Here is a 20,063-nt window from a genome sequence, read left to right as displayed (position 1 = left end):
GAATCTATCCCAATGGCAATAGGGTAGTCATTTTCTGGGAATAAAATGTAGCCAGTACCATGTCCTAACCAATGCAAATAGCCTTGCTCTGCAAGGGGGAATAATAGAAGGCATGATCTTTGTACCCCTTCATTCACAGCCGGGAAGACCTAACAGGAAGCGATGTATATACTAAGATTGTGAAGGAAGACATGTGTGCCTGAAGATCACCCCACACCCCACGTCTCTCATCTAGTCATTTGTGTACTAATGGGCTCGTTACGTACTTTCGAAGCTCTTTTCTCAATGCCTAGGGCACAAATATGACTAAAATCCAGACAGTATTCAGGTTGAAGACAGAGACAAATAGGTAGTTATAGTACAGCCAAGGTAAACTAATTATACAAGTTTCAGAAACACAGTGTCTTCATCAACTATAAATGGCTTATCTTCTCAGCCCTTAGCAATGAGTCGGAGTTGAAAATCAAATAACACTCAGGGAGGCGTTAGGCTCACTAATAGGTGAACAGGGTGTGAGGGGCTCAGTGATGCAAGAGGCATTGTCAGTCTGCTATTCCTGTCCTTTTATATTGTTTGCCCAGGTGGCTCCTCTTCTGGGAAGCCTGTCCTGACGTCCACTGGCTGAAAGAATTGCCCACCATATAGGGAGGCAGTGCTGCTGTGGAGTGATTTGTGTGTTAGACTCAAATTTCACATGTCACAATCTGGAGTGTACAAACAATGAAAGCAAGATTATGTGTTTGTATTATATCTCTGCTCCCATGCCCTCATTCTTCTCAGTAGGGCAAAACTTGAGCATGCCATTTCAGGGTAACAGGTGATAGCTAAGTTTTGGTGGCTTGGGGAGGTGAGTAGACAACTTTTCAGGGTCTCCTAGTATCAAGGGTGGGGAGATAGTGACAGGACATTCTGTCCTGGCCTTAGAGGAGGTGGACACCTCACTCTAGTGTCACTGTATGTTGGTTGGGATCCATGCCTGCTGTGTTCAGGCCACATGTCAAGCCCTGATTATAAAAAAGTCAAAATCTTTGCTCTCATGAAGCCTACACTTAAAGGGGAGAGAGACATAAACAAACAACTTCTCAAATAAGTATTGAGTTACATACCAGGACATGTATTATGAAGTAGAAGAACCCCTTACTTAAGCTCCCTTATCATTGATATAGTTGACTTTTCTTTCTTTCCTTAAACTCTGTTCTCCTTGAAAGATATGAAGGCAACAGAATAAGCAGGACTTGATGCATTGGGAGTGTGTGACCTTGGGCATCCCTGGGTCTGTTTCCTCATCTGTCCGTGATGGAATTTGACCAGAATTCATCTAAAAGGAACTTATTTCAACCAGGTGGTCCCTTCACTGCCTGCCTCTCTCAGCCTCTGTGTCTGTGGAGGATTTTCTAAACATTCCCTCCATTATTCTTCTTCCCTTATATGTCATTGAGGGTCCCCAAGTCCCCCAGCCCAGTCAGGAACCAAGGGTTCTTGAGGGCAAGATGGAGAGCCAAGATGGAATAGGATGGACCTGGGAGAATACAACCAACCATTTAGGTCTTGAGCTCTAAATTCTAGAGTGGTTTCTCAACTGGGGCTGCAGAGAGGGGCATATACCACACACACACACACACACACACACACCACACCCACTCATAGAGCAAGACCTAACCTCAGGCAAGGAAAGCTAACAATTCTTTTTTTTTTTTTAACATCTTTATTGGAGTATAATTGCTTTACAAAGGTGTGTTAGTTTCTGCTTTATAACAAAGTGAATCAGTTATACATATACATATGTTCCCATATCTCTTCCCTCTTGCATGCTGTAAATACTCAGCCTTCATTAAGTGACTCAATTCCCCGACAAGCCCATGAGGTAGGTGTTGTTATGATCCCTCTTTTACAAAACAGCAAGCTGGGATGCAGAAAGTTGAAGTGACCACTCAAGGATGCATCACTAATTACTCACAGAGTTGGGATTCTAATTTAGATTATCTAGCATTAGAGCCCAAGGTCTTAAATTAAACCAGGCTCAGCCTTGCCCAAGAATTTAATGGGCGGCTATCACGAAAGCCCGGATCTTCCAAGAGGGTGGTGACCAGTGCTCTGACCCAAACCAGAGGCAAGGTGACGTCCCCTTGCAAACCCATCGATGAGAGCTGGGGTGAGGTAAGAGAAAATTTTTTCAGACCCACACACATTGCACCATAGAGAAAGCCCCTCCCCCATGCCCCGAAGCAGAAGCACTTCCATAGACTTCACAGCAAAGGGAAGAGGAGGAGGAGGGCATCCTCAGGGCTGCTCACTTTCTACTCCATCCTGGAGGGTCTGTTTCCTGATAAACTAGCCACTAACATCTCTACCACCCTGTACACCATATAAAGTTCTTTCATGTCTCTCTTTTTTTTTTTTTTTTTTTTTTTTTCTTTTTGCGGTATGCGGGCCTCTCACTGTTGTGGCCTCTCCCGTTGCGGAGCACAGGCTCCGGACGCGCAGGCCCAGCGGCCATGGCTCACGGGCCCAGCCGCTCCGCGGCATATGGGATCCTCCCAGACCGGGGCACGAACCCGTATCCCCTGCATCGGCAGGCGGACTCTCAACCACTGCGCCACCAGGGAGGCCCTCATGTCTCTCTTAATTGATCGTCGTGAAAACTCTGTGAGATAAGCAGTATTGGGATAATTTAATTCCCACTTGACAGATGTGGAAATAGAAGCTCAGGGTGGAGAAAAGTCCTGCCCAAGCAATTAAACCATGAATCCAGATCACAGAGCCAGATCTTGCGATTCTAAATTGTGCTTATGGCTTGTTTGCTTAGATTCAAGGGGCCTCCTGAAATAACTTTGCAGGTTATGTCATCTTCCCATGGGATAAATATTTCCTTCCACACATCCCATCATGCTTCCACTCTTGTTCCAAATGCTGCACAGCTGGTTGTGACTACAAAACGATATGCACAACCCGTTACTAGGTTGGGTATTCACTGCAATTTTGGTGTCAGCAGTTAGAGGATGTAGCAAATGGTTCAGACATGTCACAATCAGAATCATTTGGGTTTCCAGGAGAGCAGAAAGTAAAAAGTGATGAAAAGGAGTAAAAGAGGAATCAGAGAATAGAGGCAAATATCGGACAACCATATGGAAAGGAATGAATGAAACAGGAAGTGTAAGATGAAGGAAAAAGACGAGGGTCTTGGGGCATGTTGGAAAAGAAAGGAAAAGCATTGGTCTCTCCTCATTGCTGCAGTAACTTCCTAACAAGTTTGGCTTGACTCTGTGCTGGCCTCATCCAGGGAATTCCCTTCTTAAGCCACCAGACGGAGCCTGGTAAAACAGATCTTGTAACATTCCTCTGTGGTTCAAATCCCTACAACCACTCCCATCATCCCCAAGATAAAATCTAAGTGTCTCAGGGTAGTATCTGAAGACTCTTCTTCATCTGGCCAAGAGTGGCTCCTTCAGACTTATCTTGATCCTATCTCCTCATGCATTTGGCCAGAAGGAGAGAAGGGGAGAGGGCATTTCAGGATGTGAGAGTGGCCCACCTCATTATCATTGTTGACTATGCTTCTCATTTCTTGGTTGAAAAAGACAGGCTCTAAATCAAGCCAGCTTTCTTACTGCTAATAAAGGAGTGATCAGATCCCAGGCCAAGATAGGGATCCTCTGTTTCTAGGGCCAATGTCTCACCCTGGTCTGGTCAACAGGGGGCTGGAGAGCATGCAAGGCCTCTGGAAAGAGCTATTGGGCTTTGAGGCACCGTAGTGACCTGTCTTGTACTTGTTAGGGTACATTCCTGGGATTTGAAATTTTTAACTGAGGTAAAACTCATATGGCACAAAATTAACCATTTTCAAGTGAACAATTTAGTGTCATTTAGCACATTCACAATGTTCTGCTACCGACACCGCTATCTAGTTCCAAAATATTTCCATTACACCAAAGTAAAATTTGTGCCCATTAAGTGCATACTCTCCACTCTCCTCTTCCCAGGCCCTGATAACCACCAATGTACATTCTCTCTTTATGGATTTGTTTATTCTAGATGTTTCATATAAATGGATTCATGTAATATGTGGCCTTTTGTGTCTGGATTCTTTCATTCACGTTTTCAAGGTTCATCCCTCTTGCACCATGCATCAGTACTTCACTCTTTTGATGGCTGAATACTATTCTATTTATTTATGAAAAAATTAATTAACAGTCAATCTAGGGCTTCCCTGGTGGCGCAGTGGTTAAGAATCCGCCTGCCAATGCAGGGGACATGGGTTCGAGCCCTGGTCTGGAAGATCCCACGTGCCACAGAGCAACTAAGCCCATGCGCCAAAACTACTGAGCCTGCGCTCTAGAGCCTAGAGCCCTAGAGCCCGTGCTCCGCAACAAGAGAAGCCACCGCAATGAGAAGCCTGCACACTGCAAGGAAGAGTAGCTCCCGCTCACTGCAACTAAAGAACACCAGTGCAGCAAGGAAGACCCAAGCAGCCAAAAATAAACAAATAAATAAATAAAAATTAAAAGTTCCCTTAAAAAAATAGTCAATCTAAGAAAGAAATAGAAAATTTTATTCGAGCCAATCTGAGGATTATAACCTGGGAGACAATCTTTCAGAAAGCTTTGAGGACCATTCCAACCATTAGAGGTCAAAGCACAGTTATGTAAGTTTTTGAGTCAAAGGGTTATACATCAAATGACATACTGACAGTTTACACAAGCTAGATCTGCACATTGCAACCCCTTACAAGACTAAAAGGATTGTTATCTCTAAGGAGTTATCTTGCTGGCACCAGAGAAAATTGCTCTTGACCATGAAGCAGGCATTCCTGTGTCTTCTAAGGAGGTCTGGTTAATGCACGTGCACAATGCACTGTAAAGGGGGAGTGTGGCCCAAATGGCAGAGAGGGAATTTTTTTTTTAAAGATTTTTTTCTTTTGATGTGGACCATTTTTAAAGTCTTTATTGAATTTGTTACAATATTGCTTCGCTTTCTGTTTTGGTTTTTTAGCCACGAGGCATGTGGGATCTTAGCTCCCCAGCAGGGATGCAACCCACACCCCCTACATTGGAAGGCAAAGTCTTAACCACTGGACCACCAGGGAAGTCCCGGCAGAGAGGGAATTTAATGTATGAAAAATTTTTTTCTTGTCTTGCCTTAAAAATAAGTTTGTTTCATCATATTGTATATAACATATACAACCATTTGTTTATCCATTCATCCATGGATTTTCCTTGTTTCCAACTTTTTGCTTTTGTGGATAGTGTGGCAACGAACATGAAGATACATGTACTGGTTTTGAGAAACTGTTTCCAATTCTGTTATCTCCCCAGGAGTGCAGTTGCTGGGTCATGTGGTAATTCTATGCTTACCTTGCTGAGAAGTGGCCAAACATTTTCCATGATTGTTGCACCACTTTACAACCCCACCAACAATGAATGAGCCATCCCATTTCTACACATTCTCACCAACACTTGCTTTTTACCTTATTTTTTATAGCCATCCTAGTGGCTGTGATGCAGTAACATTTCTGAAATTTTGACTTTTTGTAACCACAAAATCAAAACATCCAAATGGTTAAGAATCTGTAAGAATTTGCCAAGGATAGAGGGGGAAAACGGGGAGGAAAGGGTATGGATGGGAACCTGCCCCAGGAGGTCCCTTAGCTTTCTATGGACTCCAGGGACATCTGTGCTCCTGTTGTATAGACAGCTGGCTAGTAGGGATCCACAAAATGTGGCTGATATGCAGGCGCTGGGTGAGTTATTTAAACCCTCTCAACCTCAGTTGCCTAATCTATAAAATGAGCATTCATAATTATGTCTCTCCCTCCTAAAGGAGCCCAGATCAGACCAGACCCTGGTCCGTGACCTTGAAGGTTTTGGGGCCTGATCTGCAAGTCGGCCTCCTGGTGGCTTTGAGTGAAGAGAACATGTGACCTTGTCCAGCAGATACCTGACCCTCAGCAGACCCTCTAGAAATGTTCACTCTTATGAGCTCATAAACTGTTCAACTAGTGCTAAAAAGGACAAGAATTATAGCGTAATCACAAATTATGGAATGTATCTTCTGTCAGCAAGAGGAGGAGACGAGCTCAAGCTGTAGTGAAAAATCATTAAAATGTTGGGAGTTTGCTGAACGTGAACTCTTCATTTCTTTCCTCCTTATTGTGTTTAAATGGCTCTTTTTACTACTTGGTATGTGTGGAGCCACTGAGTCATAAATGTTCAGGACGTTATTTCCTGGATTCTAACTGGGGCTGGAGGTGTCTGTCCAGCTGTGTGAGCTTGGGGCCCTGAGCAGGCCCTCCAGCCCCACTTTGCCCCACCCCTGTAGGACCTCAAAGTCCCCTGGGGTGATGTCCCTCCCACTCTCCTGCTCCTACCCTAGGGCAAAAATTGTTTCTGAAAAGTTTCCAAACTTGAGTCCATTGTTGGCTGAGAAAAGACAGATCCCAAGGGAAAAAAACAAACAAACAAGAAGAATCAAGAGAGTTCATTCCCTCCTTACAGACAAGGTGTATTCAGGAAATTCAGCCAGGACTTCCAGGCAGTTACCAGATCCCTCACCCTGAGCTGCATGTTCCTCCCCCAGTTACTGGGAGTATGGGCTGCTACTGATTAAAGGCTGTCCTGTTCTCTAGAGAATCTCCCCCCGGGCCAAATTGAAGCCACTTCACCTGGGAGCTTGTGCCTCCTGGGGGATAAGAAGAGCAGTCTATGATGGGGTACAAAAGGCTGGCCTGTGCCTCCAAGTGGGATCTACTCTGTATTACAAATCTCTTTCAGGCTTCCTGTGGAATCAGTCTCCACAGAGAGCACATCTTCACCCAGCTTTTCCCCTTGCCCACCCAGCTCTCCTCATTCCCTTCCCCTGAGATCACTCTCTCAGTAAACTATTTGTGCCAGAGCCCTCAGGCCCTGCTTTTAGGGAACCAGACCTAAGACAGTGGCTGAGCCCGAGCTAATGTGTGCACAGTGGAATTCACCTGAGGGGCATAGAAGCACTGATATTCAGCCCAAACTCTGTGGGCCAAGCAATGCAAAGAATGGAGGGGCTCATCTGATTTGCCCAAAGCCACTGATTAGTCTAGACTCAGTCCTGGACAGACGGTCCTGGGATTTTAAACTCAGGAGCTCCAGCTTCAGAGCCACTCCTCGGTCACGGTCACGGTCACGGTGTAGTGCTACCTCCTTAGAAAAAAACAAGACAAAGAAAACTAAGGTGAGAGAGGGGGAGAGCTGTATAAGCCAAAAGGTACCCTTGTGACCACCAACCTAAACAATCACAAACTTACCGAAGTGTCTGTTGAAAGAACCATTTTCCTGACCCTTCTCAGAGTAAGTGGCCAACCTCATATTTCACACCCCCTGAGTCTCCCACAGACGACGACACCTCTACATGACCACAATATGACCTCCAAGTCAGGAAGTTAACGCTGACACATCACTGCCGTCTAACCTCAGAGCCCCCAGTTCCCCACCTGTCCCAACAATGTCCTTGTAGCAGAAGGACCCAGCCCTCGAGTTGTGTTTAGATGTCACCCCTCTGTAGTCTCCTTTGTCTGGAACATTTTCAGTCTATCTTTGGTTTTCATGACACTGACTCTTTCGAAGATTCCAAACCGATTACAGACAAGGAGGAGAATGTTCCTCCGTTTGGGTTTGACTCTTTTCAGGATTTCCTTCAGGTTTGCCTCCTCGGCAGGAATATCACACAGGTGAGATGCGTTCTTCTCACTGAGTCCCATCAGGTGAAGCACGATCAAGTCATCCCATCCCTGATGCTGCTCTCTGATGAGGAAAGGGCTGCCTGCCAGGTTCCTCCACTCTGAAGTTACCCCTTCTGCTCTATGATTAATGGGTATTTTGAGCAGCACTACTCTGAAGCTATGTAAGTTTCCTTGTCAAATTGCAATTTATCCATTAACTTATTTACATATATCTGTATGTACTCATGTTTTCCTATTTTCTTGAATGGCTTAATAGCTCTTACTCTCCTTATTTATTATGATGCTCAAATGGTCTCTGATTTGGGCAGTGGAAGCCCCTCAGGCTGGCTTCTGGGTCCTTTGGACACATCCCCCTCAATGTTTACATTTCCTTGCTTTCTAGCCCAAGACGGTCCATTGTCATCATGTACTTTCCCAGCCCTGGAATCAGCCATTTCTCTAAGGAGCCCAATTCCTTTCAGTGGAAAGTGATATTTATAATCCAAGATCTGGGCACAAGGTATGCTTATTGCTATTAGGGTGTTACTGTTTCTACACTACATCAGTGGAAAGCAGTAGGTGTTATGTGTTTTTGTAGCTACACAAACACACGCACGTACCTATCTATCTATATCTGTAACTCTCTCTCTGTCATCTGTCTATCTATCATCTATCTATCTATCTATCTATCTATCTGTCTATATCATCCAGCCTGCTATCATCTATCTGCATAGAAAAGCATGGATTTAATATGACCCTGCAATCCCACTTCTAGGCATATATCTGGAGAAAAACATGGCCCAAAAGGATACATACACCCCAGTGCTCATTGCAGAACTATTTACAATAGCCAGGACATGGAAGCAACCTATTTCCATCGACAGAGGAATGGATAAAAAAGATGTGGTACATATATACAATGGAATATTACTCGGTCATGAAAAAGAATGAAATAATGCCATTTGCAGCAACATGGATGGACCTAGAAATTGTCATACTGAGTGAAGTAAGTCAGAGAAAGAGAAATATCGTATGATAACCCTTATATGCAGACTCTAAAAAGAAATGATACAAATGAACCTATTTACAAAACAGAAACAGACTCACAGACTTAGAGAACAAGCTTATCATTACGGGGCGGGGGGGATAGTCAGGGAGTTTGGGATTGACATGTACACACTGCTATGTTTAAAATGGATAACAGGGCTTCCCTGGTGGTGCAGTGGTTGAGAGTTCGCCTGCCAATGCAGGGGACACGGGTTCGCACCCCAGTCCGGGAGGATCCCACATGCCACGGAGTGGCTGGGCCCGTTGAGCCATGGCCGCTGAGCCTGCGCGTCCGGAGCCTGTGCTCCGCAACGGGAGAGGCCACAACAGTGAGAGGTCCACGTACCGAAAAAAAAAACAAAAAAAACAGATAACAAACAAGGACCTACTGTATAGCACAGGGAACTCTGCTCAATGTTATGTGGCTGAGTCCCTTTGCTGTGCACCTGAAACTATCACAACATTGTTTTGTTTTGTTTTTATAAATTTATTTACTTAATTATTATTATTTTTTTATTTTTGGCTGCGTTGGGTCTTCGTTGCTGCGTGGGCTTTCTCTAGTTGTGGCGAGCGGGGGCTACTCTTTGTTGCCGTGTGTGGGCTTCTCATTGTGGTGGCTTCTCTTGTTGCAGAGCACGGGGTCTAGGTGCACGGGCTTCAGTAGTTGTGGCTTGTGGGCTCTAGAGCGCAGGCTCAGTAGTTGTGGCGCACAGGCTTAGTTGCCCTGTGGCATGTGGGATCTTCCCGGACCAGGGCTCGAACCCATGTCCCCTGCATTGGCAGACGGATTCTTTTTTTTTTTTTTTTTTTTTTTAAATTTATTTATTTTTTATTTTTTGGCTGTGTTGGGTCTTCGTTTCTGTGCGAGGGCTCTCTCTAGTTGCGGGGAGCGGGGGCCACTCTTCATCGCGGTGCGCAGGCCTCTCACTGTCGCGGCCTCTCCCGTTGCGGAGCACAGGCTCCAGACGCGCAGGCTCAGCAGCTGTGGCTCACGGGCTCAGCCGCTCCGCGGCATGTGGGATCCTCCCAGACCAGGGCTCGAACCCGTGTCCCCTGCATTAGCAGGCAGACTCTCAACCACTGTGCCACCAGGGAAGCCCGGCAGACGGATTCTTAACCACTGCATCACCAGGGAAGCCCTCATAACATCGTTGATCAGCTATACTCCAATATAAAATAAAAAGTTAAAAAAGAAAAGCATGGATTTACACTGATACATTCCGTTTCAATCGCTGACTCCACAGGGTTTATTCTGGTTTTCTCCCTCTCTGAATCAGTGACTCTCTTCTCCAACAGTGAGAATTCTGCCTTCCACCATCCTTTATATATTTACTTACTTGATCACTCCTCCTTTATGTACCCGAATCCATGTTCCATCCCTTTCCACTCATGATACCCCCTCCCCTTACCCTACTTTGGTTCTCCACACCCTATTTAGGCTCTGGATGCTGTTACAGGCCACCCCTATGAGTGGGTATTTTGGGTTCCCACACCCATGCCGGCTGCCATCCCTGTGGATACCCTCTATTCCCTACTTTGTCTCTGACTTGGAGTCACTGTACCCCCTTCTCTGTTCCTGCCCTGCAGTGTGAGGCTGCCCACGTTCTGTGTCCCACTTACTGGTTTAGGGCTGGATTATCCAGGAGGGCAAGGCAGGGGAAGGAAAAGGGAGGGAAGGGGCAGAAAAGGGAAAGGAAGAGCCCTGGACCGCTTCTGATACCAAATGAAACTGACCAGTGCTTGTAGCCTTTCTGCCCAATCAACTGACCAATCAGCCACCTTTATTCCATGTTCATTGCATTAAGACAGTTGGGAGTCGAGGATGGAATACAAAGGGGTATGAAAACATACATGCTCCGGGACTTCCCTGGTGGCGCAGTGGTTAAGAACCCGCCTGCCAATGCAGGGGATGCGGGTTCGAGCCCTGGGTCCGGGAAGATCCCACATGACATGGAGCAACTAAGCCCGGGTGCCACAACTACTGAGCCTGCATTCTGCAACTACTGAGCCCGCATTCTGCAACTACTGAAGCCCGTGCACCTAGAGCCCGTGCTCTGCAACAAGAGAAGCCAACGCAATGAGAAGCCTGTGCACTGCAGTGAAGAGTAGCCCCCGCTCGCCACTACTAGAGAAAGCCCGCACGCAGCAAAGATCGAACGCAACCAAAAATAAATAAATAAATAAATAAATTTTTAAAAAGAAAGAAACAAAACATATGTGCTCCAAAAAAGGTAGATTTAAACTATAAAGGTAGATTTAAAAGGCAGATTTCTAAGCACTGGGCAGAGTCAATGAACTCTTACCTATTTAATATGTCAACCTGTAGTTTTTAAAAGGCCCCACCCACCAGGGATTGTGATGGTCAAAAGCATTTAGTCCCTGAGTCTCTCTGATTCTGCTGTATACATTCCCCCTAATGTGCACAAAGGCATCAGATAATACTTTGTAAAGAGATATTTATTGACTTGCTCAATGTAATATTTAATTTAGAATATTCAAAATAAAATCTGTGACATAAATGTCACTACTTCAGTCACCACAATCATTCTTATTTTCATTAGAGTTTGTGAGAAATTTTCATTCTGACCAGTGCTCAGGAGGAGTAGATGGTACTAACTGCAGGTGGATGGAGATGGTCCTAGGAGAACCCATGAAGTTGAGTATCCGGCACTTACTTGTCACCTCCTTTATATGACGCAATATATAACACTCCACATAGACAGTGAGAAAGCTAAATGATTGGGCAGAATACCTAATCATCCATCAAGGGCAGTAGGTGAAGCCTATCTTCATTTAATGGTTTTATCACAAAGTAAATAAAGTCTCAGGTGATACAGCTTCCTTGAAGATCAAAGCCCATGTCCTTCAAGAAAGTCAGGCTCCACTTATGTTTGCATCTCTTGACACAACCTTTAGAACAACAGGTTTTTCCAATTGTGTAAGTCCTTGAGTGAGAAATTTCAGGGGGATCTGCAACATTTAAACAAACACATGAGAACCGATTAATGGAGCCCCATCAACAAAAAAAAAGCAAAGTAGACGAGATACATTATGGACAATAATGCTTTACAAACATGTAAAAGCTACTTTTAGCATCATGTATATTTGATTTTTTTAAACTACCGATTCAATATGTTTGATAGATAGAGGGACAGATATAGGGACAGCCAGGATGTCTATATTCTCTTGATTGAATGTTAATAGTTTGTGTCTTTCAGAGAATTGGTCTATTTAACGTATATTATAAAACATATGGGAAAACAGTTGTTCACGGTATTCCCTTTTCATGTCCTATCAGAATTTAACTTCCATTTTTATTGCAATATAGTTGACTTACAGCAGTGCATAAATTTAAGGTGTACAGCATAATGATTTGACTTACATATATCATAAAATTATTACCACAGTTTTGTTAACATTCATCATCCCATATAGATAGGAAAGGAAAAGAGAAAGAAATATTATTTTCCCTTTGTGAGAACTCTTAGGACCTACTCTCTTATACCATACAGAAATATTAACAATAGTCATAATGTTTTGCATTATAGCCCTAGTACTTATTTATAACTGGAAGTTTGTACCTTTTGCACACCTCCATTCAATTTTCCCTACCTATCTTTGATTCTTTATATTTATTCTATAAGCTGTGTCAAGAGGGATAGTGAAAGAATTCATCCATCATTCATTCAGCAAAATATCTAATGAGCACCTATTCTGTACCAGGCTTGATACAAAATCAGGTTGGCCTGTGTTCTTTATTGATTTAAATTTTAAGCAAAAATACTGTTTTAAAAACATATCAGAGGGGATCCCTGGTGGCGCAGTGGTTGAGAGTCCGCCTGCCGATGCAGGGGAAGCGGGTTTGTGCCCTGGTCCGGGAGGATCCCACGTGCCGCGGAGCAGCTGGGCCCGTGAGCCATGGCCGCTGGGCCTGCACGTCCGGAGCCTGTGCTCCGCGGCGGGAGGGGCTGCGGCAGTGAGAGGCCCGCGTACCGCAAAACAAACAAACAAAAAACATATCAGATTCTTAGGCATTATGGCAAAATTTCTCGGAAAAGGATATAGAAGTAATTTTGTGTATGTTGGAACTTACAAGGTAATCCTGCGTAGGTATTACAATTTTAATTGTAAGCACATTCCTCAACTTCTAAAGCGTCCAATCACCTCTCCCAGTAGAATCCACCCAGTTTCATGATGGGAAGAGGTCGTTGTGAAGCATTATGTCTGTTTCTTAACACCTCCTGGCTCCAAGTGTAGCGCAAATGGTGAACTTCTGATGGCCACAGTGTTTGGTCTGAGACTTTTAGCCCCTTTTCACCCAGTTGCTCCTTCAGAGTTGGGGGAACCAACAGTGACCTTCTAATCTCAGTTGACTGAAGGGCAAGCAAATTGTCATGGAGGAGAGAAGCCCCATCCTGTGGATGCCTGGGTGGAGCTTCAGGGAGCATCTGCCCTTCCCAGGTGTGCCAGAGGCCCCCTTTCTCTCAGGGCTAAGTCCCCTGTCTGTACACACCTACACTATGGACACACAGACGCCCACAAGTAAAATGGAAACCGTCTCTATCCTCCTCTTCCCTGAGAAAGCCTACTCAAGTCGGGTAGCTGCTTACTAAATGTGTGACTCCTAGAAAAAAGCCTTATTACAGGGCCGTGCTTGATATGAATGAACAACGGCAACTGTTCTTTGTGCTCCTCAGAGGAGAGATTCCAGATCTTTCTATATATGTAACACCTTGTATTTTAAAATTTCATATGACATACATATATTTCCCCTGCAGACAAATAGACACACACACACACTAAGCATGAACTTACATGTCTTTTTTTTTTTTTTTTTTTGCGGTACACGGGCCTCTCACCGCTGTGGCCTCTCCCGTCGTGGAGCACAGGCTCCGGACACGCAGGCTCAGCGGCCATGGCTCACGGACCCAGCCGCCCCGCGGCACGTGGGATCCTCCCGGACCGGGGCACGAATTCACGTCCCCTGCACTGGCAGGCGGACTCCCAACCACTGCGCCACCAGGGAAGCCCTACATGTCATTTTTTTTATATTTTAAAAGTTCAAACTGAACATAATTTGTGTCCCAGAACTCTAAATCAACTGAAAGTCACTCTTCAAGCATTTACCGGATGACTGCAAGGCAGCACTGGGAGTTTATTAAAGGAATAAAATGAGAAGCTAGAGTTAAGGGTATTCTTAGGGGCAAAGAAAACGTAAGAACCAAACTGGATGGTTCCATGGCAAAGTGTTAAGTTAGGTGGTAGGATCCATGATGCCAGCCTGTGGTAACTGATAACAGAGCAGAGGGGAGAATGGGCTGTGGACTGGGTGGGGAAGGCTCCATGGAGGGGCTTGGGGTTGAACTAGAACTTGAAGGGGGAAGAACAGAATGGGGGCGGGGAAGAGCACACATAGAGTTATTATTAGAAGGTAAAGGGAGCCCACCTTGATGGCAGCAGGACCCCTGGAAGGTGAGGGGGCTGTGGGAGTCCTTCACATCTGGCAGAAATGCTTTCCAGCAGGGGTTCTCACTGTGGCTACACAGGAGAATCAGTGGGGCCGCTTTGAATGCCACACTCCGGGTGAATTATTTTAGAAAGTCTGAGATGACTTAGGCATCAGGGCTTTTTTAAAGCTCCCCGTCAATTTCATTATACAAGCAGAGGCTGAGAACCAGGTCAGGAGAGCTGCTGTAAGTTCTGGTGGAGAAGGGCATCACTGGAGAGCCATGACTTTTCAGCGTGTGCTCTCATGACTGTGCACACACTTCCCTTCATTCCAGTGGACTTGAAACCAAATTTAAGATGTTTCTGAAGTTCAACACACCATGTATAATCATCTCATGCTAACTGCATTGACTCTAGATGATCTTTATAGTTGGGGCTTTATAAAGCCACAGACTTAGCCCTCCATGGATGATTGACAATGAAAGATTTCAGATGGCTCCAAACAGATTCTCTGGCTAATAGAATAAATTATTCTTTGAATTGATAACATGCTTAGATATATAGAGACCCATCAGTTAAAAAAAAAAACTCCCAATAAAATGTTATTCATGCAGAAAATTAACTACTGACCTGTGTTTCTTTACAAGGTTTGAAGGAGAAGTTCTGCAGGATTCTGACGAGAGCAAGTTTCATGTTCATGATAACAAATCTCATGCCAATGCAGTTTCGGGGTCCAATTCCAAAAGGCAGGTATGTGTAAGGATTTATGCTGTCCTTGTTCTTCTTACTGAACCTATAACCATAAAAGTAGATGAAACAAGTTAATGAAACAGAAAAACCACAAGAGCTCCAGATCTGAGGTTTTAACTTAACTCTTGGACCAGTAGCATAAGAGATACCTGTGTGGTCTAGTCATTGAATCCTGCTGTGGTTATTTTGTGTGAGAATGGATCCTTCCCATTCCCCTGACTCTACAGGGGTGAGATAAATGCTGTTTAAAGAAAATTTACCTTTAAACACTAAAATTACATTCAGGGTGGTGAGATGTTCACACTCTGAATGGCAGTTAGGAAATGAGACTGGCTGAAGGAAACATGGGTTCCCATCTCCACGCACACTTATGTAGGTCATGTGCTCATGGGGGAAGGAAGCTGGAGAAACGTCTCTGAGTATTTAAATTGTTATTTTTCAATTGTTTTCCTCTCCTATCCTTTCCAATTCCTTTGTGTCATTCTCTGTCTGTCTCTCTGTCTCTCCCCCACACAGGGGATGCTTAGGTCAGAATATGTACATGGGCATATGACTCTACTCCAGAATAACCACTGATTTCCTTGTCTATCTGTTCCACTAGCCTATAAATTCCTTGATGGTTAGACCTCTGTTCTATTCAAACTTGACTCCTCGATATTTGAATATGTCAAGGAAAAAATGTATATTTGGGGAAAGTGATAATGGCATTGCAGTTATGTATATTTTAAAGAGGCCCTATTTTTCAAAACATTTTGTAATATTTACAGACACTGTGACTTAAAATAACATGGAGAAGGGCAGCAGTGGCATGTGGATGGGACAGAGACGTGGGCTGATGGTTGTTAAGCAGGGAATGTGCACATACAGGTACACTGAAAGTATTTCAGGTGGCTCCACCCCTGTTTCTCATGCTTCAGCTAGGCCTGTGCTTTTTGTGCATCACCTCAGGGAGCGCTCGCCTAGTGAAGAAGCTCAGGGTAAAGACACAGCCGCCAAAGCAGGAGTGAGAGCGAGCTGACGCCGGGAAGGAGACCGCAAAGAGGCCCCAGCTACAGGAGGCCAGAGGCTGGGCCGATGTCGGCCTTCCCCGAGGGCTTCGACCGCGTACCAGCTGAGCGCCGCCCGCCTCACAGACCCCACCCTGCCTCACTGATCCAGTCGCCCTCTTGCCAGAATGAGCTGAAGTCTGAAAATTGCTCAGCAGGACCAGGCACAGCACGGGCCTCTTCTCTTGTGGTTTCACTTGCCAGTGACCACTATCTTGATAATTCCGTGTGGCTGACAGGGTCTTGGTGCTCTGGCCAGGTGTCAGGCCTGTGCCTCTGAGGTGGATGGGCCAAGTTCAGGACACTGGTCTACCAGAGACCTCCCAGCTCCACGTAATATCAAACGCTGAAAGCTCTTCCAGAGATCTCCATCTCAACACTAAGACCAAGCTCCACTCAATGACCAGAAAGCTACAGTGCTGGACACCCTATGCCAAACAACTAACAAAACAGGAACACAACCCCACCCATTAGCAGAGAGGCTGCCTAAAATCATACTAAGGTCACAGACACCCCAAAACACACCACCAGACGCAGTCCTGCTCACCAGAAAGACAAGATCCAGCCTCATCCACCAGAACACAGGCACTAGTCCCCTCCACGAGGAAGCCTACACAACCTACTGAACCAACCATAGCCACTGGGGGCAGACACCAAAAACAATGGGAACTATGAACCTGCAGCCTACAAAAAGGAGACCCCAATCACAGTAAGTTAAGCAAAATGAGAAGACAGAAACACACAGCAGATGAAGGAGCAAGGTAAAAACCCACCAGACCAAACAAATGAAGAGGAAATAGGCAGTCTACCTGAAACATAATTCGAGTAATGACAGTAAAGATGATGCAAAATCTTGGAAATAGAATGGAGAAAATACAAGAAATGTTTAACAAGGACCTAGAAGACCTAAAGAGCAAACAAACAATGATGAACAACACAATAAATGAAATTAAAAATTCTCTAGAAGGAATCAATAGCAGAATAACTGAGGCAGAAGAACAGATAAGTGACCTGGAAGATAAAATAGTGGAAATAACTAATGCAGAGCAGAATAAAGAAAAAAGAATGAAAAGAATTGAGGACAGTCTCAGAGACCTCTGGGACAACGTTAAACACACCAACATTCGAATTATAGGGGTCCCAGAAGAAGAAGAGAAAAAGAAAGGGACTGAGAAAATATTTGAAGAGATTATAGTCGAAAACTTCCCTAATATGGGAAAGGAAATACTTAATCAAGTCCAGGAAGCGCAGAGAGTCCCATATAGGATAAATCCAAGGAGAAACACATCAAGACATATATTAATCAAACTATCAAATATTAAATACAAAGAAAAAATATTAAAAGCAGCAAGGGAAACACAACAAATAACATACAAGGGAATCACCATAAGGTTAACAGTTGATCTTTCAGCAGAAACTCTACAAACCAGAAGGGAGTGGCAGGACATATTTAAAGTGATGAAAGGGAAAAACCTACAACCAAGATTACTCTACCCAGCAAGGATCTCATACAGATTCGATGGAGAAATTAAAACCTTTACAGACAAGCAAAAGCTAAGAGAATTCAGCACCACCAAACCAGCTCTACAACAAATGCTAAAGTAACTTCTCCAGGCAGGAAACACAAGAGAAGGAAAAGACCTACAATAACAAACCCAAAACAATTAAGAAAATGGTAATAGGAACATACATATTGATAATTACCTTAAATGTAAATGGATTAAATGCTCCAACCAAAAGACACAAACTGGTTGAATGGATACAAAAACAAGAACCATATATATGCTGTCTACAAGAGACCCATTTCAGACCTAGGGACACATACAGACTGAAAGTGAGGGGATGGAAAAAGATATTCCATGGAAATGGAAATCAAAAGAAAGCTGGAGTAGCAATTCTCATATTAGACAAAATAGACTTTAAAATAAAGACTACAATAAGAGACAAAGAAGGACACTACATAATGATCAAGGGATCAATCCAAGAGGAAGATATAACAACTGTAAATATTTATGCACCCAACATAGGAGCACCTCAATACATAAGGCAAATGCTAACAGCCATAAAAGGGGAAATCGACAGTAACACAATCAGAGTAGGGGACTTAAACACCCCACTTTCACCAATGGACAGATCATCCAAAATGAAAATAAATAAGGAAACACAAGCTTTAAATGATACATTAAACAAAATGGACTTAATTGATATTTATAGGACATTCCATCCAAAAACAACAGAATACACTTTCTTCTCAAGTGCTCATGGAACATTCTCCAGGATAGATCATATCTTGGGTCACAAATCAAGCCTTGGTAAACTTAAGAAAACTGAAATTGTATCAAGTATCTTTTCTGACCAAAACACTATGAGACTAGATATCAATTACAGGAAAAAAATCTGTAGAAAATACAAATACATGGAGGATAAACAATACACTACTTACTAACCAAGAGATCACAGAACAAATCAAAGAGGAAATCAAAAAATACCTAGAAACAAATGAAAATGAAACCATACAGAGTGAAGTAAGTCAGAAAGAGAAAGACAAATACCGTATGCTAACACATATATATGGAATTTAAAAAAATGTCATGAAGAACCTAGGGGTAAAACGGGAATAAAGACAGAGACCTACTTGAGAATGGACTTGAGCATATGGGGAGGGGGAAGGGTAAGCTGTGACTAAGCGAAAGAGAGGCATGGACATATATACACTACCAAACGTAAGGTAGATAGATAGTGGGAAGCAGCCGCAGAGCACAGGGAGATCAGCTCGGTGCTTTGTGACCGCCTGGAGGGGTGGGATGGGGAGGGTGGGAGGGAGGGAAATGCATGAGGGAAGGGATGTGGGAACAGATGTGTATGTATGACTGATTCACTTTGTTATAAAGCAGAAACTAATAAAAAAATAAACAATATTAAGTTTTCCAATCCAAAAAAAAAGAAAACACGATGACCCAAAACCTATGGGATGCAGCAAGAGCAGTTCTAAGAGGGAAGTTTATAGCTATACAAGCCTACCTCAAGAAACAAGAAACATCTCAAATAAACAACCTAACCTTACACCTAAAGCAATTAGAGAAAGAAGAACAAAAAACCCCAAAGTTAGCAGAAGGAAAGAAATCATAAAGATCTGATCAGAAATAAATGAAAAAGAGCTGAAGGAAACAATAGCAAAGACCAATAAAACTAAAAGCTGGTTCTTTGAGAAGATAAACAAAATTGATAAACCATTAGCCAGATTCATCAAGAAAAAAAGGGAGAAGACTCAAATCAATAGAATTAGAAATGAAAAAGGAGAAGTAACAACTGACACTGCAGAAATACAAAGGATCATGAGAGATTACTACAAGCAACTATATGCCAGTAAAACGGACAACCTGGAATAAATGGACAAATTCTTAGAAAAGTACAACTTTCTGAGACTGAACCAGGAAGAAATAGAAAATATAAACAGACCAATCACAAGCACTGAAATTGAGACTGTGATTAAAAATCTTCCAACAAACAAGCCCAGGACCAGATGGCTTCACAGGTGAATTCTATCAAACATTTAGAGAAGAGTTAATACCTATCCTTCTCAAACTCTTCCAAAATATAGCAGAGGGAGGTTGACTCCCAAACTCATTCTACAAGGCCACCATCACCCTGATACCAAAACCAGACAAAGATTTCACAAAGAAAGAAAACTATAGGCCAATATCACTGATGAACATAGATGCAAAAATGTTCAACAAAATACTAGCAAACAGAATCCAATAGCACATTGAAAGTATCATACACCATGATCAAGTGGGGTTTATCTCAGGAATGCCAGGATTCTTCAATATATGCAAATCAATCAATGTGATTCACCATATTAACAAATTGATGGATAAAAACCATATGATCATCTCAACAGATGCAGAAAAAGCTTTTGACAAAATTCAACACCCGTTTATGATAAAAACCCTCCAGAAGGTAGGCATAGAGAGAACTTACCTCAACATAATAAAGGCCATATATGACAAACCCACAGCCAACATCGTTCTCAATGGTGAAAAACTGAAACCATTTCAACTAAGATCAGGAACAAGAAAAGG

General features: G+C 43.5%; 1 protein-coding gene across 1 annotated transcript in view; it reads right to left on the bottom strand.

Annotated features, from left to right (window-relative positions):
• Positions 1 to 10,752: 10,752 nt before the first annotated feature.
• LOC308629221 (cytochrome P450 3A28-like) overlaps positions 10,753 to 20,063 on the bottom strand; it is a 43,397-nt gene continuing 34,086 nt past the window's right edge. The window contains exons 12-13 of the mRNA XM_081256814.1: positions 14,816 to 14,978; positions 10,753 to 11,707 (exon numbers count right to left, since the gene is read on the bottom strand). Of these exons, the coding sequence (XP_081112940.1) occupies positions 11,612 to 11,707; positions 14,816 to 14,978 (259 nt within the window). The 3' untranslated portion in view covers positions 10,753 to 11,611. The remainder of the gene's footprint in view (positions 11,708 to 14,815; positions 14,979 to 20,063) is intronic.

This window comes from Mesoplodon bidens (genome assembly GCF_964165515.1).
Source record: "Mesoplodon bidens genome assembly, chromosome: 15".
NCBI classification, from domain to species: domain Eukaryota; kingdom Metazoa; phylum Chordata; class Mammalia; order Artiodactyla; family Ziphiidae; genus Mesoplodon; species Mesoplodon bidens.
The sequence above is the reverse complement of the archived record's forward strand: the minus strand, read 5'-3'. Positions and strand labels throughout refer to the sequence as shown.